The sequence below is a fragment of the Oreochromis niloticus genome, linkage group LG14, assembly GCF_001858045.2.
Source record: "Oreochromis niloticus isolate F11D_XX linkage group LG14, O_niloticus_UMD_NMBU, whole genome shotgun sequence".
NCBI lineage: Eukaryota > Metazoa > Chordata > Actinopteri > Cichliformes > Cichlidae > Oreochromis > Oreochromis niloticus.
The window spans coordinates 24,620,253-24,647,593 of record NC_031979.2 but is presented as its reverse complement, the minus strand read 5'-3'; the positions used below and the strand labels follow the sequence as shown (position 1 = coordinate 24,647,593).

The window sequence follows — 27,341 nt, the reverse complement described above, 5'->3', positions numbered from 1 at the left end:
ACTTTTCTCACTTTATGGGAATTGCTTCCTTACGACCACTCAGTCAGTGTCAATGTGTAACTGATCCTCTCATCACAAGATGACCAACAGTGTCAAACTATTGTTTCATATCCTGTCAGAGACCATTCAATGTCATATGAGACTGTCCAGGGGTCCAAAGGCTTCAGTTTGTACCTTTAAATGAAATTCTACAATCTTGAGAAGGCACAGATGTTATCAGTTTTAGAAATGAAAAGAGCCAATCCTGTCCCGTCTCAGATAGCACTATCTGCAAGAAGTGGCACGATATTTTTAAGAGACCAGTTGAACCCAACTGTAGTCATGCAGTCATGCATGTCTTTTTGAGCTTCAAAGGCATGTGCATCTTTTATTTCATTGCATTTGAAATTCTTGCTGGGGCACATTTGTGTACACATGCATTTCAATGCCTAAATGTCTCTCCTTGCTGAATAGTTATGCAAATAAATAGTACAATCCCTGAAAAAAGATAGGACACTGTGCAAAATGTTAACAGAAATGTCATTAAGAACAGAATGCAATGATTTGCAAATCACATATTTTATTTACAATAAAACATAGAAATCATAAACCAGAGTCATATTGAATTTGATGGCATTAACACATCTCAAAATCTGTGACAGAGCCATATTTACTACTGTGTAGCATTAATTTTTCTTTTAGCAAAAGGCTGTTTATGTCTGAGAACTATGGAGAGCAGTTACTGTTACTTTTGTCCTATTCTTGTCTGATCAAGGATTCTAGCTTTTCAACAGTCCTGGCTGTTCTTTGTTGTTGTTGTTTTGTTTCATGATGTGTCAGCACATCACAGGCAGCACGATGGAACAGTGGTTAGCACTGTTGCCTCACGGCAAGAAAGTCCTGATTTTTGTTTTCACCACCTGGCTGTGTGGAGTTTACATGTTCTCCCTGTGCTTGTCTCCGGGTGCTCCAGCTTCCTCCCAGAGTCCAAAGATGCAATTAATAGGGTCAGGTTAACTGGTAAGCTGCCCATATGTGTGATTATGAGTGCAAAAGGTTGTCTGTCTCTCTGTGTTAGGCTCCACTCCCCACCCCCCCGCCACAAGTGATAATTGGAATAGAATGGATAGATGGATGGATGGATGGATGGATGGATGGAAGCCTATGTTCCTCTTAAATGTATTCTTAAACCTTTCAATATGGAGGGTTGCTTTCCAGATCTGGAAGCTGCCAATTCAATTCAAAGTAATGAACTGAGTTCTGATAGCAAGGTGGATCCATGTTTTGCGTAACAGAGCTTTAACTAGTAATTTAGGATGGTGAACTGTGTTCACAGACAGTGCCTTCCAGAAGTTTTCCTGAGCCTAGGCAGTGATTTCCATGAATTATGGAATTATTTTGTTTTAACACAGTGCTGCCAGTGGTCTTAAATAACACTGGCATCCAATACTGTTGCTACTTAAGCTAATTAGCCACTAAATGTCAATCAAGTTGTATCTTTTCAGTAGCACTTACTTTTTAGCCTATTGTTGCCCCCGTCCAACTTTATTGAGAATCTTGCTATCACTGAATTCAACACAAGCTAATATTTCATGAAAAAGCAAAATGTCATTTAGTAGATATTTTATGTTCTACTGTGAATAAAATATCAGTTTATGACATTTACAAATCATTGAATTCTGTTTCCATGTCTTTTTCTTTAAAGAAAGTAAGAAAGAAGCCAGTTGAGGTAGTTCGGGCATTTGACAAGGATACCTCCTGGTTGCCTCCTAGGTGAGGTATTCCAGGCATGTCCTACAAGGAGGAGGCCCCTGGTCAGACACAGGACTTGCTGGAAAGATTATATCTCTCAGCTGGCTTGGAAACATCTTGGCGTCCCCCTGGATGACCTGGAGGAGGTGGCTGGGGTGAGAGAATCCTGGGTTTTTCTGCTCAGACTGCTGTCCCCAGAACTCCAACCCAGATAAGCAGCAGAAAATGGATTAATTAATTAATTGCATTTTCTTTCCATGTTAGTACTAAGAGAGCAACCGCACAGTGTTCCTTGGAGTTTTATGAAAGGATCAGAACTGGGGTGCATGAAGTTCACGAGGCATCCTTTCTGTGTGAAAAGCCAGAGATATCAACCTTCCACAAAGCAAATAGTATTGTCCTATCAAATGAGAGGACGTTATATGGGATGCAAACAGTAATCTATACGACTCAAGCCTCATTACCAATTCACAGCTTAAGTACCTGAAGAGCTGAGAAGCAGAGGTGTATTATGTAGAGTTCAAGCTTTCAGCAGTGCTTTGAATTACCACCTTTGGTTAGTCCTTCGAATAAAAACGGGAATTGGAGGCTTTAAGAATACAGAGGAGGAACTCATAGAACTACTTTAATAAGGAGGCATTGCTTTGAGTTTGTTTGCAACCCCCTGAATCCTAAATCTGCCAGAATCATCATATGCAGACAGCAATTCCACCCAAGTCCATCCCATCAAGGGCAGCAGCTCAACTATGGCTCATGCTTGTGCAGCATCACTGGGCAATGAAGGCTAGGTAGCTCACCTGTGAAGAATAGCAGTGGTTAGAGTGACAGATGATAGAAAGAGACAGAAAGACAGTTTAAAAAGACAGAGACAGCGAGTTTGAAAAAAATGGAAATTGACACATCAGTTGAGTTTTAAAATATGAGTAATCCTAGCGAAAGACTTCATTTTTGAGGCCACTGCTTTTGTCAAAGGCAATTGTGGGAGCATGACTAATACCTAACAGTGATGCCTTTGATTTGTGGGAAATTAAGAGCGGTCAGAGGAAAGCCATATGAAAACTGGGGAAACTTGAAAGCTGAACACATAGAGCCTGCAAGCTTGTTATTGAGGTAGCAGTGCAACACAATGCAATTGAAACACAAATGTGTAACGCTTCATTACCAGTATGAGCAACAAAGTAACAAAACAGTCAGTGTGTTGACAGCAATATTGTCGCTGACTTGCAATTGAAGTGTTGCTCTGACCCATGTGGACATTATCCAGGGGCTTGTGTCTATCTGCGAACTTGGAAGCATGATTGTTTGACCTTTCATCACTTCTACAGTGGAACGTTTGGCGCATGAACTTAATCTCTAGTTACCATAGTCATGGCTGCTAACAGAGTGGTGCCCTTTGCTAGGCAACTCTCAGCTTTCAGACAGTCAAGGGTGAAGCTGAACAGGAGGTCTGAGTTACTGTTCATTTCCTCCACTGCGAAGGTCGTATTCCCAAGGTGTTGACAAGCTGACTGGTTAAAACTGCTACATGAGTCACACAGGAAAATAACACCAAGAAAAATCAACATCAGAAATAAAGCCATACAATGAAAAATGCTTAGTTAGCTAATGTTAAGGAAAAGAAAACATTACATCCTTTAAAGTCCATCGTTTTAGGGGAAGCACTAGCCTTCTCAGTCTGAAATTCCAGCTCAGGCTGTGCTGCTCTCACATGAACACAGAACACATCAATCAATATACCCTACCTGATAAACACTACCTGGAATATATTTTACCACTGGCAAGAGTTCCTACTTCTCTCCATAAAACTTATTGTCAGCAAAGCAGCCATGGAGCTGAAATGCATATTTGATAGAAAAAAGTGCAGTAAGAGAAATTCAAAGAATATCCAACGTTGATTAGTTAGTACAACAGATATGAGCGTGAAAATACTTCACATAAATCCTCTAATCACAAACCAACAATACAGATGAACAGTTACTTTGAGCAACAGTGGTTTCAAGTAATTTTTGTCACACTAAAGGAAAGAGGAGGAAAACAATGTAGCTACTATATACGAATCACTGCAGCAAAGATGGGAAATCTGATCAAGGCTTAGCAGGAGGAGAAAGAGATTACAGGCTAATTTGGAGTTAACAGAGGAATGGAGTAACACCCAGGTGTGCACATTCAGATCACCAGGGAAAGAGGTTTTAAAATATAGATGCTATATTTACGTTTCACCTCAAAGTAAGTTGTTGCAGCAATGGTGTAAAATCATTGGAAACAGCTGTGTCAATTTCATCAACACCCACACTTTGCACTGACAGCAGACGTTGGGCACTTTCATGTAATCTTGCAATCAGCCTGACCTCATACTTTTCAGATCTCAGCATACAGACTCTGGGCCATATGTTAGCAGGTGAGCGTGCTGGATCTACAATTAGAAGGGGGGGGACTTGAGGGGTATTAACAATGAAAGGGCTTAGCCAGAGAAAAAGAGCTGTCATTTTCAGAAGGAGAGGCTGTCAGTTGCAAGTGCTGATCCAATTACACCATGAGTGCCCTCTCTTTTGCGTTCTCGTTTTCTTCCCTTCCTCTGAATCTTCCTGTGCCCTCTGCTTTCCAGGGCACATGATCTCACTTTTCCTCTGCTCTCCTCCTTCATCCTTTGTTGGTTCTTAAAAGGTCTCCAGTAATTACTGCTCCTCTCCTCCTCTCTCCTCTCTCCTTCTCTCATCGACACGCCTATTTCTATCAACACATAAAACAAAATCTGTTTCCACATCAGTTGGCATGTTGCATCCAATGTGATTATTGTGTGGAAAACACAAAGTGTGGAAATGACTGACTGTGGTTTTACTGACAAGTAACCTGCCCAGACTCTGGGGAGCCACAGCTCCTGGCCAAGAAATAGCCCTGCACATAACTCCAAACCTTTTTATATATTTTTACACTGGGTTTGTACGAATTAAATAAATATAATATTTAAATATTAATAATCAGTTTCTTGTGTTTCTTGGCTAATCTGTGTAGAAAAAAAACAGACAGGTCAAAATCCACAAAAGAAACCTTTCAGAAAAATGCATTTTATCTCTCGTTGCTCTAATATTGACCCAGAGTATTGAGCTGCTGGAGAGTCAGAATACACTCTAGAGACAATATTGCAGCCTCAGCTGTAACAGTTTCTCCCGGGAGGATAAGAGAAGAGAAGCCCAGGGCCCACCACAGCTGGGACTTGGTCCATAGAGAAAACAATGTGACAGCCACGGCATCATTTCCAAAAAAAAAGAAATAAATAAAACTAAAGGAAAATTTAAATGTTCTGTCAGTAATATAAAGTGTATTGTGAATGTTGGGTAGAGGAGAACAGGCTAAAATCAAATGGGACTGAAGAAGGGCTAAAGATGGATTGTATTCCAACTCCACCAGATTTGTTTCACCCTGCTCTGCCGGATGCCAACATCAAGTCCTCACAGCAAGGAGGCTGGTTTTGCACACATCACAACAAAAAGATTAGAACAGAGAGAAGTGCCATGTCCAGGCGAGGTAAGACACACGCATACTACCCAGAACTGAGACACAACATGGGGGGGGGGCTCCGTTGAATAAATTTTTCCTCAACCACCCATCACATTGATATTGTTTCTGTATTTGTCTCTAGTTGTGGGTCCAACAGATTCATCCTACAAACTATTCCCTGTTCTGTTGATCGTAGGATGGATTGTCGGTTGCATAGCTGTTGTCTACTTCGTCTTCATTTTTGCTTGGGTATCTGATTTCTCTTTAAAATGTATGACATGCTTAAATGTAATACAGCAATATTGTATGTATTTGCTGGATGTAACAGTTTTTAAATGTGAATAATTTTGAATAAGTTGTGAATGCCAGTGGCTTGTCAGTCAGTCTGACTTTCAGCCCACCACTCTGACTCAGACTGAACTATCTCAAAAAATATTTGATAGGTTACCATGGGGCTTTGCATAGACTTGCAAACCCCAAGACAATGATTTGCTGTGACTTAGCTGATCCACTGATTTTCCCTTTTAGCGCCACCACAAGGTCATGGTTTCAGTTAAAAACAGAAATGGTTGGATGGACTTAAAATTTAGGAAAATTTAAGACAGACATTGATGGCTCTATCTGGGTGAAATATTTTATCCTTGGCAACCACTTAATATTTCACATTTCATCAGATCAAAATGACGTGTATACACAAGAGGAAAACTACCTCAAAGAAAAAATTGTGAATAGAGATTATGTTTCAAACCCTACAAGCCAGCCTGAAGTCTCATCCTGTGTGTTTGTTTTACTAATGCATTTTGATTGTCTTTTTCTGGCAGAAAAGTGGTATGTGAGGAAGAAATTCAATTCATCACAGAAAATAACTTCTCCTTCCAGAGGACACGGGGAAGAAAAGATCATCTGTACGCTGAGATATTAATTTTCTATCAGATACGGTCTGGACAGACAAGAAAATGTTTGTATGAAATTAGGGAACAGTTCCCTACTGTGATTGTTTGATAATAATGTTCACATGAATAATTCTCTGTCCTGTCATATTTCTTTTTTCAAATAAACACATTTCTGCAATTATCTCCCATTCAATTGCAGTATTTATATTATACTGTACAATCACTACAACATGAATTAAAACACTTTCAGGCATCATGGATTGAAATCCATTAACTGCACAATCAAGTAGATATCCTATTGAGAACACCAGCTGTTTTTTTGTCAGATTGTGTTAAATGTGATACATTTGCATATTCAGGCTGCTTGTAAACCATTTCAACTCTAAAAAGAATAATGCTTCATGTTAAAAAAACAAAAACAAAAAACCCCCAAGAATATACTGTATTGTCAGTGTCACATAGCCACATTACTGGGACATGCCAAGCTCTGCTCAATTATAGTCTACAGTGAATGTATATAACTTGGTGTAATTTCTGCTAAAGTGATGCACCCCATGTGGTGCTTGTTCCAAAAAGTTGTCTGTGTGTAGATGTGCACGTGAGCCCTCTCTGTATATTCCTGTCATACAGCTGTGCATCAAAATTCTTTCTTAGTCTTAGGACTAGCAATATCGTTGCCATGGCTACCACAAGTCTCTTTTTTTTTAGCAGTCCCGCACTCACAATGGATGTGAAGCCATAACTCTTGAGAGTTTAGACACCCGAGGAGTAGTTTTTGTTCATAATTTGTTCTAAGAAATGTAAGCACCTGATGAACTGTTGCACACTGCTGAATTCAGGCTGAATTTACTGTAGCATATCAGGAAATGTTTAAAGCCAGTATTTGGACTTCAGCTACGAGCGATCAAACATCTTAGCTCATAAGTTAAAATTACCAAACTCTGCAATGGTGCTGTCAGCTTAAAGAGGCATTTTAAAGTCTGCATTTAATAAGAGGGTATTACACTGTCTGGTTTTTTACTGCAAGTTGTGTCACATCCACTTTCCAGTAAGCAAGAGGTGTAAGCCTTATAATCAGGCACAGGCCAAATAAGCCTGTACATTGAGTGTCATGTTCAATATGTGCACCAGATGCAAACATCAGTCTAAAGGGTAATGAGGTTGAGATGGAAACTTTGTGTACCACAACACCGTAATAGCAGAAACACATGTAAATTATAGTGACTCGCACACACATCTTCATGCTGACAAACATGCAAACACATGCAATTACTCTGCATCCTACTTATACACATATAACCTTTCATTAAACACGCATACAATGCTTTGTAGTAATTTAATAGCGTCAGGTTGCTCGTAACAGATATTTTGCAGAACAATCATGCTTTATGCTGTTAACGCACCCACTGTGCTCACTTCACAGCAAACCTGCCTTACACCACCTCACATCGAGATACGCATTCTTCACAAAACTTGAAGCCAGCCTCACTTTGGCATGCCTTCCCACTAATAGATCACTTTTCAGGTACACCACATGGTGCTGTGCAAAAACATGTCTTCCAGGTGTGGTACATTAACTCGAAATTAATTCTATGTGTCTACACTTGACATTACACAATTATCACCTTGTTGTGTTGCCCTTGCTTAGTAAAAACATGAAAAATGCATGATTGGGACGCAAAAATGAGATCATTCTAATAAGATGCATCATCCCTGTCAAACCTTACTGTAAGTAATGGAAGGCAACAGCAATAATATTGCTTTTTGTTTCCAATAATACCTGTAATTGTAAAGTTATAGTGATGTAAGAGTCTATTTTAGGCTTTAGTCTGATTTTAGCAGTAAATTTAACACCAGTAATGATGCTGGCAATACTGCTGCAGTTCTCCTATATATAGGCCTGGAACCACCTGGCCTAACAGAGGCTGTTTGATACCACCACCACCTGGGGCAAAGCCAGGTCCACTTTGGTCTTAAACTTATTTTGGGGATGGGAAAAAGTAGCCTGTATGTGGATCTAATGCTCTTGAATGACTCATGGGGAATAAATGCATTTGTTTTAACAGTAGCTGTGGGCCAAATTCAGCTGTAGTTAAGAAATCAATAGCTTCTTAAAATAAATGCAGAAAATGACAGTTAAAATTTGAGTCAAATCTTGTTGTGGAGTTGATACATAGTGAACAAGCCAAATGTATAAAAGCACTGCCTTAACATAAGCACCATGACCAGCCAAGACAAGAGATTAAAGTAGAACTGACGGTTTTTCTTGATAATTAAAAACGGAGGTTGAAATAATGCACATCATGTTTTAATTGTCTGATTTATGCCAAATATCTAGCAGCTGATGATTTGATGATATTTTATCAAGAGGGTTTAACAAAGCAACTATCTGGCCAGCAAACTCAGCAAACCAGCAAAATGGAAAGACTGCATTCCCAGAAAGCCCTCCAAAGTGCTGCATGTCGAACTGGCATTTCTGATTGTGACAGATAATAGTGTTTCATCAGCTGAACCAATTAAGTGCTGTGACCTGCGTGCCAGTGTCTTGAAGCAGTTAATAAGAAATGTGTGGTCCACTTAGTGAGACAAAATGTAAAATTAATGGAACTGATCTTTCACCTGTCATCTGCTAAAAGAAGATCAATGGTTAGTTTAATGGCAGAACACACTAGAGTAGACATGGTTGAAACATGAAAGGGAGACGGGGGAAAAGCATATGTGGCTGTCCTCAGATAACTGAAGTGGATGCCTAGCTGTCAGCTCAAGGGTCGGTTAGAGCGAGCTACAACATGCAGTTTCACCTGCGAAAGAGAAACAAGATCCAGTGTGGAAAGTTGTGTGCAGCCAAAGTAATCAGTAATCCTCATTGGATCGCTGTGTGTATGTTTGATCTAAGTAAACTTTTGCACCTGTCTATCCAAATGGACTCAGCTAAAAAACAAATAATAATAAATACACAAACAAAGAAAAAGATATTTAAAAAAAAAAACACAATTTACTGAACAACCACAGGAGGTCACTGTTTTATATTAATTATGAAGTGAGCACAGACACTAATGTGAAGCCTTAAGGCTGTTGTTGCAAAAAATATTTTTTAAGGTTTTATCATGTCCTTTTTTCAAATATTTTGAACTGTATTTACTCATTGTCTGTGCTGAGTACTTGAGGCAAACTAATACACAAGTCTTTTTAAAATTATTTTTTAATTATTAAATTCTTGACAATATTTTTAGAAAAGGCATTAAACATTTTCTTTTGATATATCTGCAATCACTAATGTGAAGCTGAAGAATTTTATATGTTAATTTATGTACTAAATGAAAACCACTAGCGACAGTGAATTGTTCCCGTGTGTGTGTGATCTTATGAATTCTTTTCTTTTATACTATTGCATGAAAAAGTAAAGAGCCACATAAAAAAACTTCAGGGAAAACTCAACCAGTTTGAAATCAAAATGGGTGGCTATCAGCAGCCATTAAAAACAAGAGCACAGCAAGAGGGCACTTCACAATAAGAGCTCCTTTTGAATCAAGTGAGCAATAACAAGATGTGATTTCCTACCTGAAACACTTCCACACTTATGATCCTCCTAACATATTATTTGCACGTGGCAGTGTGCCTATGCACGTGCTTTTGTGCATACATCATGCAGTGCCCCAAGCAATAACACACACAGGCATTCCAGAGACTGCTTGTGCCCCCCCAAGATACACATGCAAACACACATATACCCACACACATACCAGTAGGCCCACCGTTAGGGTCACCCAAAGGGCGCATGATGGAAAACTGAGTAGTTTTATGACCAGAGGGCAACAGAAGGGAGCAGAACTTTGTAGTGGGAGCAAAAACAAAAGAAGAGCTGGCACTGGTGACTTTCTTAAAGCTGAAATGGCGGTAGGTTTTAACATTTTAAGCCCAGAAGTGCTAGCTGTGTTTTTTCTTTCCTGTGTGGTGCAAAAAAATAAATAAAAATGTATATATACATATATATATATATATATATTAAAATAATAACAGCAAATTTTTTAAAAAACTCAAGTCACTCTTTAATGTGTTTTAGTTTAATATCCCCCCTCTGGGTTACCACAGCAGTCTACAATTTTCACAGTGCAAAATGAACTGTTCAGCCTCCTAGGAACATGCTGAGGTGTTGTAATGTTAGCTGTGATGTTAGCTAGTGTAGCTGCTAATGACTGGGAAGGTGAGAGCACGAGGAAAGTGGGTGGTGTGAACTTTCAGCTAACTGCCAAAGTGTTACAGCCAGTGGGAGCAAAAGGGGGAATCTCGGCAGTAAATAAGCAACTGCAACTAATATTCTGCTAAAAACAGTAACTGAATGAATCTCAGATAGGGCGGAAATGTGTTAACCAGTAGCAACAGGTGAAAATATCTTTGTTGCACTGTTTGTTGTTTTATGTGGTCAAGATACACTAAATAAAGTTTGTCCTTGCTTTTTAAAGTCACCGTGTTTGACACACTGGCGACATTTTGTAGACTCCAGCATAACCCCCAAATACTTCTGGTCTGCTCTGCCAATGAGAAGCATGCACTCACATTACAGTTTTTATAGTTTGGTAAAGAAAATAATAAAAAAGAACCAAAAACAAATCTTTAAAAAAAAAAATGAAGACATAAGCAAAATAATTCCAGGCTTTACTTTTTGTCTATTTGCACAAGTATGTGGTTTCTGGCCCTTGCCCCTGCAGCAGCACTCTCCCCTTTCTTGAGATATTTTTGACACTTTTCTTCCAAGTTTGGTCATATTTCCTGTGCTCCTACTTGGCATCCCTGTCCCTCACATCATGTGCCTTATAATTCTCTTTGGCTCACCTCTGAACTTCTGAAGTGTTGTTTTCCTTCGTCTTCTTCTTCTTATTCCCTGTACATCCCTGACAGTTTCCCTCTCTAGTCTCAGCCAAGGTGCAAGCCATCCCTGTGCCAGGAAATGTGCTTGCTAGTTCATTGCAGCATGGGGTATATTTACTAGCAGGCAGCTTGGGAGCCGCTATAAAGATATTGCGCATTCATTTGTTTGCATTGTGACTAACTTTTGGCTGGCTTCACACTCAGCTCCTACCCCCCCCAATTCTTATAGGCCTAATTAGTCAGGGAAGCTGCATTTAGATTAAATATTTGCCCTCTCTGTGGAAATTTCAAAAATAAACCACTTTATTCATAATACACTCATCAAGTCAACAATATTGTGTGAGTGGAATGTAATGTATGTCCATACTTTAATCTTTACAAGGCCATCAGGGAAATGATGCAGATTTCAAGCTTTGATGTAGAATATTTGAATGATTTTCTGCACAACTTTATTAGGTATACCTGTTAAACTGCTCTTTAACACAAATATTTAATCAACCAATCACATGGCAGCACTTATGTAGACATGGTCAAACCGAGCATTAGAAAAGGTAAGAAGAAGATGACTTGTTGGTCTGGCTATTTCAGAAACTGCAAATCTACCGGATTTTGATTTCTATTGAGACATTCAGATAGTATGGTCAGACTTAAACAACATAAAAACATTGATCCATCCTGGTTATGTCAGTTCAGGCTGTAATGGTGTAGGGGATATTGACTTGGCATCCTATCATGTCATTATGAACCAAAATTGCTTAGTAAGGTTTCCAGCGCTTCGTTGATTCTAAGAATTGGGCATTTCTGAAAAACTGAGAAGAAGAGGAAAATAAAAACACCATATTATCAGCTAATTATTATAGTAAATGACTTCAGCTTCACCAAAACTTTATATTTCTTGTTTCTCAAGGATTTTTGACTAACCAACCTTTCACATGTTACTAGCATGTCCTTCCTATCCCAGATAACATGCATTCAGAAATATATTTGAGCTAAAGAACGAAAACACCCATGAACATAATAAGTCAAGCTGTCTGCAGACATACTGTGTTTTTTAAAGGTTTATTCTGAAAGAAAAACGCTTCTCAAGATGATTATCAGTCATTCTTAGAAAGTATCTAAATACAGGCAACTGAGGTATATCTGTCTTTCTACAAGTGGACTGAAAGTGATAGAAAGAAAACCTTGTGACCAATAAAGACACAAAAACAGCTTGCACAAATAGCATTGAGAATATCTATCTCTATATATCTATATATAGATATATATAGATATATATAGACATAGATATAGATATAGAGATATAGATATATATCTATATCTATAGCTCTATATAGATATAGATATATATATTCCCCTCTTGCCCCTGCAGGCGGTCTAGCCTTCAAGCTCTGGTCCTCTACCAAAGGCCTGGGAGCTTGAATATATATATATGAAGTTTGGACATGGAGGGCGTATACAGTCTGTGGTCTACATGATCATGGCACATCATTCATTGCACTAATTTCTAGCTTTTTCCACAATTAACCATGTATCACAGCCTTTTACAATTTAACATTAAAAAATAAAACCATATGAAATGGTTAATTAAATTCTACTGATTTAATACAATCACCTGTATTCAAAAAATGGATGCACTTATGATTTTTTTTAATGTCTGTGAGTGTAAACTATATAAGAAGCTTAATCTTTTGCTTTGTGCTTATAATCACCTAAAAACAAAAACAGAAAACATTGGCTATATGGCACACTTGATAAGATTAAGCCAAGATGAAACTGGGAAATCACTATGCTTCTTCTCAATAGTTTAACATTTTATGAACACACACTTATTCAATGTCTTATCAAAAGTTTGGAAGATTAATAATACGCTCACATGAGTTTGTTAAAAATCAGATTCTTTTTTGACTTTGGCTTTTCGTACTGATAAAAACATGAAACGCAATGTGGCAATTACTGAAATCAAGCCGGGGTTATTATATAAACTGGACAGACCACGGACAGCTCTTTGCACTCGTTATGCTAAGTTAAGTCATATGGCAGCTGGCTAAAACACTGAGACGTGAGAGTGGTGTTGATTTTCTCATCCAATTCTTAACGAGAAAGCAAACGAGCATGAGAAAAAGCCGAGCTACTTGTTTAATAATACATTTTCTTATCCTTTGTTCTCCCACAAATGCACATACACACTCACACAGAGTAGCACAACTGTAAGGCATACCAATCTGCTTGACAAACAGCAGGCAGTTATAACAAATGACGTACAAAGACTGGAAAAGACACAGAGACATTCATTCACACGGAAACACTCAGGAGTCTCGAAGAACGAAAAGTGTTTGGTGTCTGTCGATTGTCGTCTTTATGACTTATGACCAGGTGTCATCTAAAAGGCAAAAACTTCATTTTGGTTTATAATCCATGTTCTGCTAATGAAGAGCAGCCACCTGCCAACTGCGGTAAAGATGTTAGCATTGATTATAGAACAGCACTGTGTAATATGTGATCGCGATTAAATACTTGCTGCTCTATATAATAAAATGACTTTTGATTTTCTATAATAATTTATCTAATCTAGTTTTATGTATGAACAAAGATTACACTATGAGTACACTGAAGAGTGGATCAGCATGTTGATGAAGGCTGAAACCAGCTGAGGTTTTATGAGAGTACAGCTCAGTCCCACATACAATAGAGTGGTTCAGCCCTGTTACATGTATATGAGTGTGAGTGGGTGTCTGGTGTATTCATATGCCAGTGGGCTGAGCACATTTGTCTGTCTGCTGCTCTTCTGCAGTTTTTAGACTGAAACACACTCACATGTGCACTCACAAATACACATTGGCGGACTCATAAATGAGAAGCAAAACGAGAAAAATTGAGAGACAAATAAAAACAAAAACACAAAAGTGATTGTATCCAGTGAGTAGGAGAATAATTGGGCTGAATGAATGAACTACAGTGTCAGAGTTGGAGAGACAGTGCTCAGTCCATCCATCTACGAGGGTACAGTGTGCTGCCGTCCTTGGATGAAGTGCATACTGCAGTGTCAGTCCACCAGCCATGGTCCATCCAGTCAAGAGCTAAGGGAAGCTTCCATTTTAATGCAGCCCCCTGTGAGTTCTTCAACAATCAGAGGGTAGAGGTACTGTAGGGGGATGGGGAGGACCCATCCCAGAGGTATGTGGATCACCACACACGGCAGATGTTGTCAGGAACCATGTAGCTGCTTTTGTTGCAGTTGAATGCTTTGGCAAATTCTGGGAAATTCTGAAGGGAGCCTAGTACCCTGTGAACATAGAGAGGAGATTGATGGTTGGAGCTGAAGTTGTTATATTAGACGGGGACTTGAAAGTGAAATTAACATGACATATCATTTTGTCTAGGTTTTAAAATGTTAGCTACCATTGTAATTTGTTTTCTGCCCTTTGCCAGCAGCACATAGCTGATTGATGTAAAGAAAATACTCTTGGTTTGAGTTTACCTGAATTTCCCTGGACTGTGTACGTCAACTTTAATGGAATTCACAGCTTGCTCTGGCCGATGTGTTCCACACCACACCTGTAAAAAGACAGTGATTAGGATGCACTGAATTGCACCAAGAAATCTGAAATCTGCACATCTATCCATTGCTTAACCCAGTCCATCCATCAATCCATCCATCCATCAATCAATCAATCCATCCATCCATCACCAAGCATGCACATTTTGCAGGATATTTTTCTATTGTTGCCTACGGTCCTAGGAAAGGTCAGAACTACAATACATGTGTAAAAAGTGGCTTATTATTCAACAAACAACTGCTGCATCAGTCAGTAAGGCTTGTACCTGAGCAAAGTTTAGGAAGAAGAGTTGATCATGGGAAAGGTCAATTCCAGGCAGAGGTGGTTCCTCTCCATGCTGCTTTACATAGTTCTTGTAGGCCTAAATCAGTGACACAATCTTACCCAGCAGTCATGTTGAATACATCTAAAAATCACACTGATTATGAAAGCATCAATTATGAAATCATAACTTATGTCACCATGTTTGCAGACAGAAAAATAAATGCATATGGATCCAACCTGTCTCCCTGAGATCTACGTATTAATTAGAAAAATAATCTAGACTTTGCGCTGAAAGAGAAAGAAAAAAAAACGTGTACTGTGTATGTACTGTGTTAGACATGTATAATTTATGTGAAAATACTATACCTGCTCTTTCATGTTGCATTCAAGTCTTTGAATGTCTTTTCTGTGCTTTGCCAAGCTAAAACTGATACATCCAGCAGCGACATTATGTCCTTTATTGCTGTGTTTACAATAGCTAATGAGCCAGCCTGTGACCTAACAAAATAACTAGTCTATTAATGTTAGAAAGCAGATGACAATAGCAAGCTGCAGACTGAATCACCTCCTCTCTTATCTGTAAACTGGGCCTCTTAAACGGACTTTCTCTCTCTCTCTCTTTTTTTTCAGGCTCATTACCTGATACGCCTGTCGTATCCCTCCATTGTCAGCAATGTTTTCTCCGAGGGTGTTGTTACCATTTAACTGAAGAGGCGATATAGGGACAGAGAACACAAAGATTGACAGGGAAAAAGGACAGAAGGAGGCTGTAATTTTTCCTCTGTATTTCAGCAAATTGTACATATAACTTTTGGGATATAGGAAATCATTTCACAAGGGATAAAAGAAGCATTGTTCAAAAGAAAAGGACAGACAAGGTGAGACAAAGAGAAGGAGAGGAATAGCCATTGATATGTCAACACAAAATATTAAGGGCACCTGGAGCAGAGAAGGAATGAGGCAGCAAAATGTGTGGAAAGACAGAAAAATGACCAACAGATAAGCTGGCAAAGGTAACAGGAAAGCAAATAAATGAGATAAAGTAAAGCTCATGATAATATTGAGGAAAAAATATGGGAGGAAATTTGATAAGATGTTAGAAAGAAGAAGGATGGATATAGTTCAGATGAACGTACATGTAGTCCACTAGCGAGATCCCAAGAGAAGTTTCCGTACTGATCAACAATGCACTTAGACAGTTCGAGGAACCTCTGTGTCGAGTCTGGTGTCCACCAGTCCTTCAGGTCGCCATCCTTATCATAGTTACGGCCTAAAGAATGAATGGGATGTGGACAAGTTGAACTTGATGAACAAGAAAACAAGAATATCAACAGCATTTAAATGCTGCATATATTCTATGTTAGTTGCAATTACATTTATGTGTTTGTGAACAGTAGATGTCAGTATAAATAAATCCTTCCATCTCTGAAGCAGAACCAAGTTGGAAAAAAAGTTCTGAGATCCTAAATGGTGTTACAAAACATGTTTTTCTGGTACCAGTTACAAGGGGAAATCTATTACATATATATATAATTTATTTTTCCAAAGATCAATGCAATCTGCCAGAACTGCCCCTGGGAGGAACAAAGAGTAACAATGTGGAAAATCATACCATTGTCATCAAAGCCATGTGTGATCTCATGACCGATTACCATGCCGATGCCGCCATAGTTGAGAGACTTAGCCTGGCCTTTGCTGAAAAAAGGAGGCTGAAGGATTCCAGCAGGAAACACTGACACCAAGAAAAGTAAAATAAATAAATCAGCAAATACATAAAATGTGTATTGTTTTAGTCTTTTGCAGTTTAACCTTTGCATATATGTGAAATACCTATTTGATTTTTGCTGGATGAGTAGAAGGCGTTGACAACAGCAGCTCCAGTTACCCACCTGGACAAAGACGTTGGAATTAAGTGAAGAGCACTACTGCTACAGTAAAGAGCACTAGAGCCCAGTGAAACGCATGTTTGATGAAATATATCAAAATTAACCTGCAGTTATTAATAGCTGGGATAATGTTAGCCTCCCAGCCGAGGAAAGCTGAACTCTATACGTGGGTAGGAGTATGTGTGGGAGAACGATCAGTGCACTGTGCTAAATGTGAGATACTGGGGTACACCAAGAGTGCCAAAAAGGGAAAAAAACTAATTTATTACTGCTAATTTAAATGGTAACAACTGCAGCTTAATATACATCTGGAATAAGCCAGTTTATTCTACCCCTCAATGGAAAGCTTACTCCTCTTTGTTGACTTTTACTCTGAGTTTCCGCAGGCGTTTCTTCTGCACATACTCCAGGTTCTGTAGGATGTTTTCAAAGTACTCCTCTGCACTGTAGCTCAGCTAACACCAACACACAGAGAAACAGGAGGATTAGCCGAGATGAGAGCTATCAACACTTGGCCATATATTCTCCAGCAAAACTCATAAAAGCCAGGAATTCACAGAGATTTTTCACAGAACCGATATACGGCTACAATAAAGGCGCTCTGTATTCTGCTGAAATGATTCCATGAAAGAAGGAAAACATTCTCAGTTGCATATTTTCAGATACTTACATCTTTGTACTCATTGTTAAGATATTCGTCATCCATGATGTTGTCTGAATAGCCGATCCGTTCCCGAATAGCTCGGGCCTGCACAAGCATAGGTTGAGAAAATTGAACAAACATTTTTAGCCATCAACTATCCCGAAATTCAGAATGGACTATACGTATAACAATCATTAACTGTTATAGCTAAAATTATAAGCAATACCTTCTCCTCAGCTGCTTTCTTGGTCTCTGCATCCATCCATGTCAGGTCATCAAGGTTACTAATGAACACTTCTCGAATGTCTTTAATCATCTCCTCCATCTAAGCCAAACCACACAAACACAAATAAAGAGTGAAAACCTCATCATATCAGTCAGAACAAATTTTCTGCAGAGGGAGACTATCATCAAAATCTGAAGTTATGCCAAGCAATCTTGCAACATACTGGGCAACAAATTCATAAAAATACACTTCCCTGAATTAAGCCTCATCATTACATAGTCATGTATGAATGCAGAACAACTCCAGTGTAGGAGTCTGCTGACCTTGGCAGACATTTTCAGAAGTGTGATATTAGTTTAACATGACATATTTCTTTCTATCAAGTATTAAAATTGGCTGAGGTCACAATAATAACCAGATATGCTTCATTAGTGACTAAAAACGACTAAAACTACTAAAAGAATATTATTAAACGGATACTTTTTGTACATATGAAAGTCTCATCTTGTTGTATTAAAATTCTCTACAGTAGATGTCTTCACTCCTTGACTGCATATTTACAAATGCATTATTGATCATGCTACTGCTCTACATATTTTAAAAATGTACATTCGCTTATAGATGCATTCAGCATTTTAGGGTTTCATTTCTGGTTACTCGAATGATCCTGAGCTTTATGAATTTAAATTATAGAAGAGATAGTTCAGCATAATGGCAATCCATGCGATAGGCAGGTCAGTTATATTATTGTTATTAAACACATGAACGAGTGCGAGTGAAAAAATGCTTTTCATGTCAGCATTCTTGTCTTCAACGTGAATTTGCAGAGCAATAGTAGCTTCAGATAATGATATTTTCTTATGCAAATTCAAAAATCATCAGTCATCACATCAAAAGCTCACTTTTCAGTGAAACCTGTGGTGCATGTTTCTATAACGTATTTGCCCTGAGCTACATATTTTCACGATCATGCTGCATACAGAGAGGCAGTCTGACTGACGCCACCAGTGCAAACCATGCCCTGTACTTTGGCCATCAGACTTAAAAAGGCAAAGGTTTTTGACCACAAGCACAACAAATACACAACTGGGACAATTCAAATGAAAGTATCGCCACCAAATAACAAATACAAAAAAAACAGAAACAGGAAATTTAAAAAAAAACTTCAGAGACAACAAAGGTCACCCTTCAAGAGTCCTCTAACCACAGATTTGTTTTGAGGCCACAGCAGGCAGACAAAAGGCACACCAGCTTCTCATCACATTAGCAGACCCCTAGCTAACATAATGTGTGACGACTTGGAGAGCACACTGTGGATGCCCACAAACCAGCAGTGATTATACTTAAGAGGCTTTTCTAAAAACCTTTTAACATACTTGTGATAGCACTATGTGCATGGATACGCTGTGTTCCAGTTGTTGTTTTTTTTCTTTTAGTCAAAGTTTTAGCATGATTATGCTTCTTTGTCACACAGTGCTGTAAATTAGGTGCATTATCTACCCAAAGCTAACAAAGCGCTCAAATATAGATATTTTTCATTCACCATGATGTAGTCCACATGGACTGAGTTTGGGAATGCTAGATAGTTGGACCCAGAGTTACCTTATCGTATTAAAAAGAGGGATGCTTAGAAATGTAACGCTTTAGCAACAATCTAATGAAAAATATTTTAATTCAACTTATCAGAGTTACATATTTACCATCTAAATTAACTATTTTGAATTACTTTATATGCCATATATACTTACTGGTCAATTTATTAGGTACACCTTTCTAGTACCAGTTTGGACAATCTTTTGTTTTCAGAACTGTCTTAAATCGTTGTTGCAGAGATTCAATAAAGTGCTGGAAACATTCCTCTTGTTTGATTTGTGAGTGTTTGTGTTGTTTAGCCGAAATATATTTCTGAATGCATATTATATATAAGACAAAGACTTGCTAATTACATCTGAAAAGTTGGTTAAATTAGATTATTCATTGCAATAATAACTTCAGAATTTTGTTAGGGTTTTTCTTTTTCTTTTCTTTTTTTGAGAAGTCATATATACACTCACTGGCCACTTTATCAGGTATATTTTTCTAGTACCACCCCTTAATTTTTAGATTAAACAAGGTGCTGGAAAAATTCCTGAGAGATTTGGGGCTATATTGACACGATACCATCAGCTACTGCAGATTTGTTTCTGCATATATCCCAGTCAACCCTGTCTCAAGGGTGGTCTATTATTGTATTGACATCTGGTGATGTTATGTTCAATAAACCAGCTTTATCATACAGTGTGTTATTCTGTTGGAACACAAAAAACATCAGAAGATAGATAGACTATACACACAGACTGTGTATAGTCTAGTGTCTAAATGATACTCAATTTAAAACCCCAAAGTGTATCATTAAATTTCCCCCACACCGTTACACCACTAGCAGCTTATGCCATTGATACAAGGCAAGGTGGAACCATGCTTTCAAACTGAGATTTATTAGACCAGGTATCGTGTTTCCAATCATTTATTGTCTAGTTTCCTGTTCTTAGTTTACAGGAGTGGCAGCGATTGTGGTCTTCTACTGCTGTAGCCCATCTGCTTCAAGATTTAAGGTGTTGTGACCTCTGAAATGCTCTTCTGCATACCTTGGTTTATAAAGTGGCAGATGAGTATACATTGTATCGATGGTATACTAATAGCATATAGCTTTAGTAAATAGCACTAATAGCAGTATAAAACAACAATTTACCTAAAGTGTACGCGCTGAAAGGAAAGAAGAACATGTCAAAAAGAAAGTGTGGCAGCTGCAGGTCAGTTAGTCACGATGAAATGTGTGTACTGTGTGTACTGTGTGCATCAAAGGATGTACTGTCATACACAGATACTGTAAACTTCCTGATGATATGACAGAAATTTACAGTAATGTATTTCTGTTTGTGAAGTTGCACATGATCGCAAATAAAAATTGATTCACATGCACAATGTCAGATGCCACAGCTCACACATACACATGCATAGGCAGTTTGAATTTACAGTGTGGGTGGTGTGATCATGATAACAAGGACACCTTGTTCAGCTGCTTTGAGTGGAGGCAAGCAAAAACTACAGTATTTTGATAGACAAGACACAAATGTGACAAAAACACAAGTGGGTGTCAAAATACTCTCCATCAGATGTGCCTGAAACACATGTTTTTTGTTGTATGTATGACTAACTGAATAAATAAACGTCCACACTCCTCTTGTAATGCCCTGCAGATGCATTTTTAGGTTATCAGTTTCAGCTTTCAATAAACAAGGTGCAGAATTCCATTACAGAGATTGTATCTTGTCTAATGAAGGATATTTTCAAGAGCTCTTTATCTTTGATTGAGTCTAATGTGTTTTAACAATACAAAGTCTAATGCACCTGCTACTGACCAGTTCTTTACTCTTTTCAGAGAAAGCCTCCTGCACATAAAGTCGTCCCACAGCATTTTCCAGGTTGTTGTTGACGTACAGAGCACACTGTCGCCATACTGCTGCCTCTGACGTCGTACCAGACAGAGCCTGCAGGGAAAGTAACAAGGCACAGATCAATTAAAGATGAAGGATAAACTGGTCAGCATATTGTTTAAAGAGGCTCATGGCAATAGGAAATAGGGCAGTGGGGAAATGATTAGATTAGAAAAAGGATTACCAAGATTTTTAATGCATGGAGGAAGAATATGAATGAAGCAACGTGTTGAAATCGACTGTTTATTAGAGGCTGACTGATACTGCAGTTTTAGCAATTCCTTAGCACTTCTGTTTAGCACTAATTGCCAAGTGTTAACATGCTCACATATTCCAGCAAGGTGGTGACAGTGGTAAACAAACCTGCAAATGATCAGCATGTTGGCATCTTAAACATGATCCCATGCTAACTTCAGCATTTCATTCAAAGCATAGGTATTGTCATTTATCCCCATACCAGCAGCAACATTACTGCAAACATGTTTAACTGCTTTGCACCCTGTGTTGTTTGTATTTCTTTTAATAACTTAGGTAAGCAGCAGTGTCTGCAAATAGGACCTTCCATGGACTGTAACAGCATCAAGGTCCTGTGCATGTACCTTGCGGAAGGCTTTCCTGGTGTCTCTGTAAGCTCTGCTAAGACCCACCACCATGTTCATAGCAAAACGCCACACCATGTAGTTCTGCAGATCCCTGTGAGTAGACAGAAAACATGTTAAGAAAAAAACAATCATACTCACACAAAGCTATCAATACTGTGCACTCCCTCCCCCACAAGCTTAGAGACAAAAACAGGCTTTTATACTTCATCACAGATACAGACTTAAATGAACACACCTACCTCTTGGTGTATTTGGCCAAGATCAGGTTGAGCCTTCTGTAATAGTTGGGCGAGTAGTTTATGACCTTTTCTGTGTCAGGGACGCTGATGTTGACTGTATTCATTATTTTAGCTGTGAAGTAACTCCAGTTAAATAGCTTCAAAAGGAGTTTTTTAGAAATCCCCACAGAGATAAAGAAGAGAAGAAGATAAAGATGAGCAAGAAGTATCTATGTGAAATGAAAACAGCAAACTGTGATACACAAAGAATTTTTTTTTTACCTGTGATTCAATCTCAAGGGTGAAGTTGGCGTTTAGGTCCCCCAGTTCCATCTTGTTGTAAAGCAACACCGGGTTGTTACGATCCTCTGGGGTATCAGTAGCCTTGGAAAGAGCAAGACAGAGGGGATAAAATCAAGAATGCTGTCACAACCCTCCTGTTTCCTGATACATGCGTACAGTTGCAGTGCAGGTCCAGCAGCATCAAACGTATTTGGCATCCCAGGAGGCTTTGGCTCTGTAAATGTCAGAGCACGAACGGTGTGACTGCCTTGTAAAAGCCAGCAGCTGAGTGGAGGAGAAGTGAAGCATGGCAGGGAGCAGAGCAGAACAGACTAGGATGACAAACACAGAGTGTGGAAAACTGTTGATGAAAAGTCACGGTGTTGGGATCAGGCTGGTTAACAGCTTGTTTTAGACATCAGCTGCTACAGACTGGAACCATAGACACACACACAGAGGAGGGAGGTTTGGTCTACAAATGGATGACAGGGAGGTCGTCCTGCTAACAGAAACCTTTTGTGTTAAGTTAGAAGAAAAAAAACAGAACTAGAATACAGAAGGAAGAAGCTAAAGGAACCTCTGAACCATCATCTTTTCAGTCTGCCAAGATGTACCAGTTTAAACAGAAAGATAAAGCTACTGAACCTGCACAAAGTCTTTGCGCTGTTAAAGTTTTTGCCTGCATTTTAATGTACATCAGTTGTAGGTTGCCTTTATATAGTGAAATGATCACGGTAATTACGTCACCACAGCCTGCAGCTCTACATTTCACTGCAGGTCAGTGAGATCTATCAGGAATGGTACTGACAGTTTTTAGATGATTCAGAAAATCTTGGATTTCACCAGGAGGCAACTCACTGAATCTCCTCAAAAAATGTGCGAGTGTTTTTCATTATGTTGACTTGCTTATTAAGGTATCTGCTATTTTACTGCTTTATAACTGACAGTTTGCTCCAAGTTAGCATTCCAAGCTATGGTTAACTTTCTTCTGCAGTATTTTAGTTGACTGTACTATTCAGTCTCAATGGCTGTCACTTCATTCGCTAGCCTCAAAATTGAGATTAGTTTAGCTTAATACCAGCCTGCTTTGCATCACTAACAGTAGTTATATTTCAATGACATCCCAATGTCTCTCTTTCCATTACCTGAAAAATATTCTCTTTCAGCTAACAAGAAGAAAATGTCACTCCCTTATCTGCACATAGGTCAAGGAGAATGGGAAGAAGCTCAAAGAAAGGTGTATTTCACATTTTATGAAATGATATGTGTTTAAGTACACACAATATGTAATCTATGGAACTTTAAACTTATGCAGTTTGGCTCCTCCATTCTTGCTTCTTCTTCTGTTGCTCATCATTGGAAAGGAGTAAGATGTGACAAAGAGGTTTATTTTTGATTGTGGTATAGTTGAGTTTGCCACATAATCTTGCTAGCTATTTGATTATGGACAGCTCTCAACCACCAGGAAGTCTACACTAGCAACATTTGCCCAGTGACAGTTTTAGTTTGACGATTTCTATTTTATATCTGCCACACTTCTCGCAGTGGACCGGGAATGATTTCACATTCAGTTATTGATCATAATCAAACTTGGAACTGGATAAATACTTGGAACTGAGCAGGCTTGAACTACAGTATGCATTACTGAAAACAAGATCTCTTTCCCATGGTTTCTCAAAGCCATAATAAGCATATTTTGAAAAGTACAGGAAGTTCTTATGTATTTGAATTCATATTTCTACTTGTAAAACAGCAAAGTACAAATGCATACTTACATTAGCAATGTCTCTCTCCAAGTCTATAACTCGTGTCACCTCTTCTCTAATGCGAGTTTCATTGATCGCCAGTCCTCGGTCCTTGCGAATCAGCTTAGCCAGGTCAATCATGAATTGCTCATAGGCCCGACATGCCTGTAAAATAAATACAACTTGTAACTCAGTGATTTCAGTAACCACTGACTAAAACAAGATTTGACAGATACAAAGTTGGTCTATAGAAAACGTGCATATCAATTAAGGCAAATTAGGAAGCTGTAAAGTGAAACCAGAGCAAAGGACATCTGTTCCACTCACACATCTGGTTTGGATTGAGATAGAGTTATCAGCATTATGTGTGTTTTCGTTCATCACATACACACTCACTACATTTCTAAGAGTAGGAATAACATTTATTTGTGCACTGATGTGAACGTATGTTTCGGCTGATAGCCTCACCATTTGTGTTTTTCGGAACAAATTCCGAGGGACATGAAATCCAGGGGCTCAAATGAATAGTTGGAACTGCTTTCATTATTCATTGATTAAAAAGCTTTAACTGCACTGCACTGGCGTGTGGATTTGTATACATGTAAACATGCAAACTGACCTCTGCATAAGGACCAGTGCACGCATAGTAATCTCTGGACACCAGGCCAAGGCTTGTTTGCTGGTCAAACTGGCAAGGAGAAGAAGACATTATTTTCAATATCAAAGCCAAATAAAGGCTTAGTCATTATTTTCAGTGAACAGAGGGACATGAGGGCTTTTAGAATATGAAGAGAGGGAGCTGAGTTCTTTTCCTTGCCACAGGTGTACACCTACATGAATGATATGCGAGGTTGAATCCCTGTCATCAGTGCCGACGAAAAAGTTAACCAAGAGCAGAGTTCCATATTTCTCATTCAACTTGGCAATGACGTCCTCCAACCTCCATGTTCTCCCTGAAGAAATAAGACAAAAAAGGTAAAAAAGACGTGAAAAAGAAAGAAATGGCATCAATAACATCATCCCCAATGACACTTGAAAAAGAAATAAAGTTCTCTACCATAATTTGTCTCCCAGTTGTCAACAGCTATAGGCCACTCAGACACATCAGGCAGCATGTCAAGCAGAGGACTCCCCCCTCTCAGCTCAATTAAACCTAGTTAGAAGCGAAAATCAAAGAAAATAGGTTTTGTGGTGTAGATACATTTATTTTCTACTCATAAAATTGTGAAAATCAATTAAAAAGAAATTAAACCACTGTATTGCTTTTTATCAAGTACATACTAAACCTGTGGCAATTCAGAGGCCTTTGAGGAGTTTATTGATGTGGCTTCCAAAGCAAAGCACTTCTGAAGAAAGCATTCATTTGAATCATGTAAAGCTGAAATATTGCAGTTCTTTCTTTTTAAAACTAATGATTCATGTACATTTTCATGACAGTTTTATTGATAGACAATACAAAAACTGAATAAGAAACATTTAACCTTCAACAGCAATTTACAAAATGACTGTTCACATTAGGATAATAGAAGATCTAAAAAGGCATAGCGTGTTAATGTCTTTTGCCCGCTGACTCACTCTCGTTGGTACAGGACTTGTAAAGGGTCTTAGCCTTGGTGAGAGCAGCAGCTTCCCCCTCCACTGTTTTTTCAAGGACACCTTCAAATAAAGAAACAGAGCAAGCATGAAGCAAAGAATCACAGACAAAGATGAAGTAGCAACGTTGCTCACTGCGCACTATAAGGAAAGAGGGAGTAGTTGGGTGCATATAACCTCAGGTACAACGTAGAGGTTTTCTTTTTCTTATCTCTGGGGATTCAAAATAGAATTCAGCTGTCATGCATATGCATTTTAATTATTTCAATTAAGGGATGCTTTCTGTCCTTGTGTCAGAAAATGGCAACACAAAGTAAATTATGGTATAAAGCCTTTGCAGTAGATAGTAACCGGTGACAAAACAGAAGAAATGTAATTATTCTAAGAAGAAAAACATGTCACAGCTGTTCTTTTCAATTTAATTGTTTTATTTCTTTCTAAATAAAAACAACCTGAGGAATTATTATGAAAAAAGATATTCAGAAAGTGCATTTTTTTGAGTCATAAACAAGTACAGAATAAATCGTCTTCTTAAGATAGTTTAGGTTTGCAGAAAATAGACAAAGACAAAGCTTTAATCATTTTTATTTTAAATGTTATATAAAAACACATGCAACATAGTGTGCATTGGAATTTTCCTTTGATATACCAGGTGCCCCAAGAGCAAAGCTAATACATCAATACACTGTCAAAATGTGAAAATGGCCCCGTATAGGGTGACCAGCCAGTTTTACTTTGAATGAATAAATCAATCAATGCGTAAATAGATAAATAAATAGTGTTCTAGCTCCCATCTTTTAAATGGGCATGATAAATGTTATCATGCAAAAATAAATGCACATTTTATTCTGTGTTTGTCACAAATACCTTTTGGCATGGGAGTGACGGCACAGAGCAGACGAAAAGAGGCGGAAAGAAATCAAGGAGCAACAAAGCTGAAGGTGTGGCAGTAAAGGGCCATTTGGAAACAAGAGTGAGCACCAGCGCTTGTTTTATTACCTGCGTTCATTGCCTCTTCAACACCTGTTGTGGGCATATGGACGCCAGTTAGCTCAGCCTCAGGCTAGATAGCATTTCTAGGTAGACAGCTAATCAAAATGAGTGATAAGTCTTGGGGTGTAAACTTGCTAAACTAAGGGGGAGGGCATGGGGACCAATACTCTTTTCCTGTGCCGCCTCAAGGCACCAAGTTGCATATTGTAGCTTTAAAGTGTAACTATTCCTACAGGAACTGCTGTCACTTTTCAGCAGCAGCACACGAGCAGGAGCAACACGAGGATGTGCCTAAATACATTTTCTCATCATCAAGGTTCAAACACCCACACAGTAATTTTTGTGTTTGCTGCAAACCACTGTGGTTAAAGCAAGTTTATTGTTATGTGACGCAGGTACAGAGTCTGTGTCCTCGGTGCTTCAAAATAATAAAACCTTACACTTACACAGGAGGTATCTGAAACTTCAGCTCAAGTCCAGCTGCTGGTTTGGCACTCAGCACCAACAATATGAAGAACTTAACTCTCTCTGCACTGCGCTGCCACATAAACCTCATGAGCCTGACTATCACATCATAATGTTTCACTGCAGTTCAACTACTATGCTGGGATTTCTGGGGGTGGTTCAGGGAACCTTGGAGAAAAAATTACAGAAATGGTTTGGCCTATCAGAAACTGGAGGTTCACGTCACTTCAATATGCTGGGTGCAGTTACTATGATTTACACCACATAGCTATCTAATCAAGTGTGTTGAAGTGATAGCACATTGTAACAATGTAGGGACACAACATGACTTAGACTAAAGATATTCTGGTATCACAAAAAAAAGCAAATATACTAACATTTATTTTTCTCCATCGAAAAA

The 27,341-nt window shown here is 38.6% G+C and overlaps 2 protein-coding genes across 5 annotated transcripts in view; one reads left to right on the top strand and one right to left on the bottom strand.

Moving 5' to 3' along the window:
* Window positions 1-3,867: 3,867 nt before the first annotated feature.
* On the top strand, window positions 3,868-6,118 carry strit1 (small transmembrane regulator of ion transport 1). Its single transcript, XM_025898112.1, has 4 exons — window positions 3,868-4,129; window positions 5,140-5,256; window positions 5,372-5,478; window positions 6,051-6,118. The coding sequence occupies exons 1-4, from the start codon at window positions 4,120-4,122 to the stop codon at window positions 6,063-6,065; spliced, it is 249 nt and encodes an 82-aa protein (XP_025753897.1). The 5' UTR covers window positions 3,868-4,119; the 3' UTR covers window positions 6,066-6,118.
* A 5,918-nt stretch (window positions 6,119-12,036) lies between these two features.
* The window catches only part of LOC100691568 (neprilysin), a 32,577-nt gene continuing 17,272 nt past the window's right edge, over window positions 12,037-27,341 (bottom strand). For 3 of the 4 annotated variants that reach the window (XM_005459297.4, XM_005459296.4, XM_025898100.1), the window contains 19 exons: window positions 25,466-25,546; window positions 24,948-25,043; window positions 24,725-24,843; window positions 24,510-24,578; window positions 23,921-24,055; window positions 22,146-22,247; window positions 21,885-22,021; window positions 21,643-21,736; window positions 20,969-21,097; window positions 17,568-17,666; window positions 17,369-17,446; window positions 17,050-17,153; window positions 16,643-16,701; window positions 16,425-16,544; window positions 15,949-16,082; window positions 15,452-15,517; window positions 14,814-14,909; window positions 14,470-14,546; window positions 14,175-14,274 (listed from right to left, as the gene is read on the bottom strand). In XM_005459297.4, the coding sequence (XP_005459354.1) occupies window positions 14,175-14,274; window positions 14,470-14,546; window positions 14,814-14,909; window positions 15,452-15,517; window positions 15,949-16,082; window positions 16,425-16,544; window positions 16,643-16,701; window positions 17,050-17,153; window positions 17,369-17,446; window positions 17,568-17,666; window positions 20,969-21,097; window positions 21,643-21,736; window positions 21,885-22,021; window positions 22,146-22,247; window positions 23,921-24,055; window positions 24,510-24,578; window positions 24,725-24,843; window positions 24,948-25,043; window positions 25,466-25,546 (1,895 nt within the window). Of the gene's footprint in view, window positions 14,275-14,469; window positions 14,547-14,813; window positions 14,910-15,451; window positions 15,518-15,948; window positions 16,083-16,424; window positions 16,545-16,642; window positions 16,702-17,049; window positions 17,154-17,368; window positions 17,447-17,567; window positions 17,667-20,968; window positions 21,098-21,642; window positions 21,737-21,884; window positions 22,022-22,145; window positions 22,248-23,920; window positions 24,056-24,509; window positions 24,579-24,724; window positions 24,844-24,947; window positions 25,044-25,465; window positions 25,547-27,341 lie in introns of all 4 variants that reach the window. The other variant, XM_003454788.5, reaches the window with a different exon arrangement.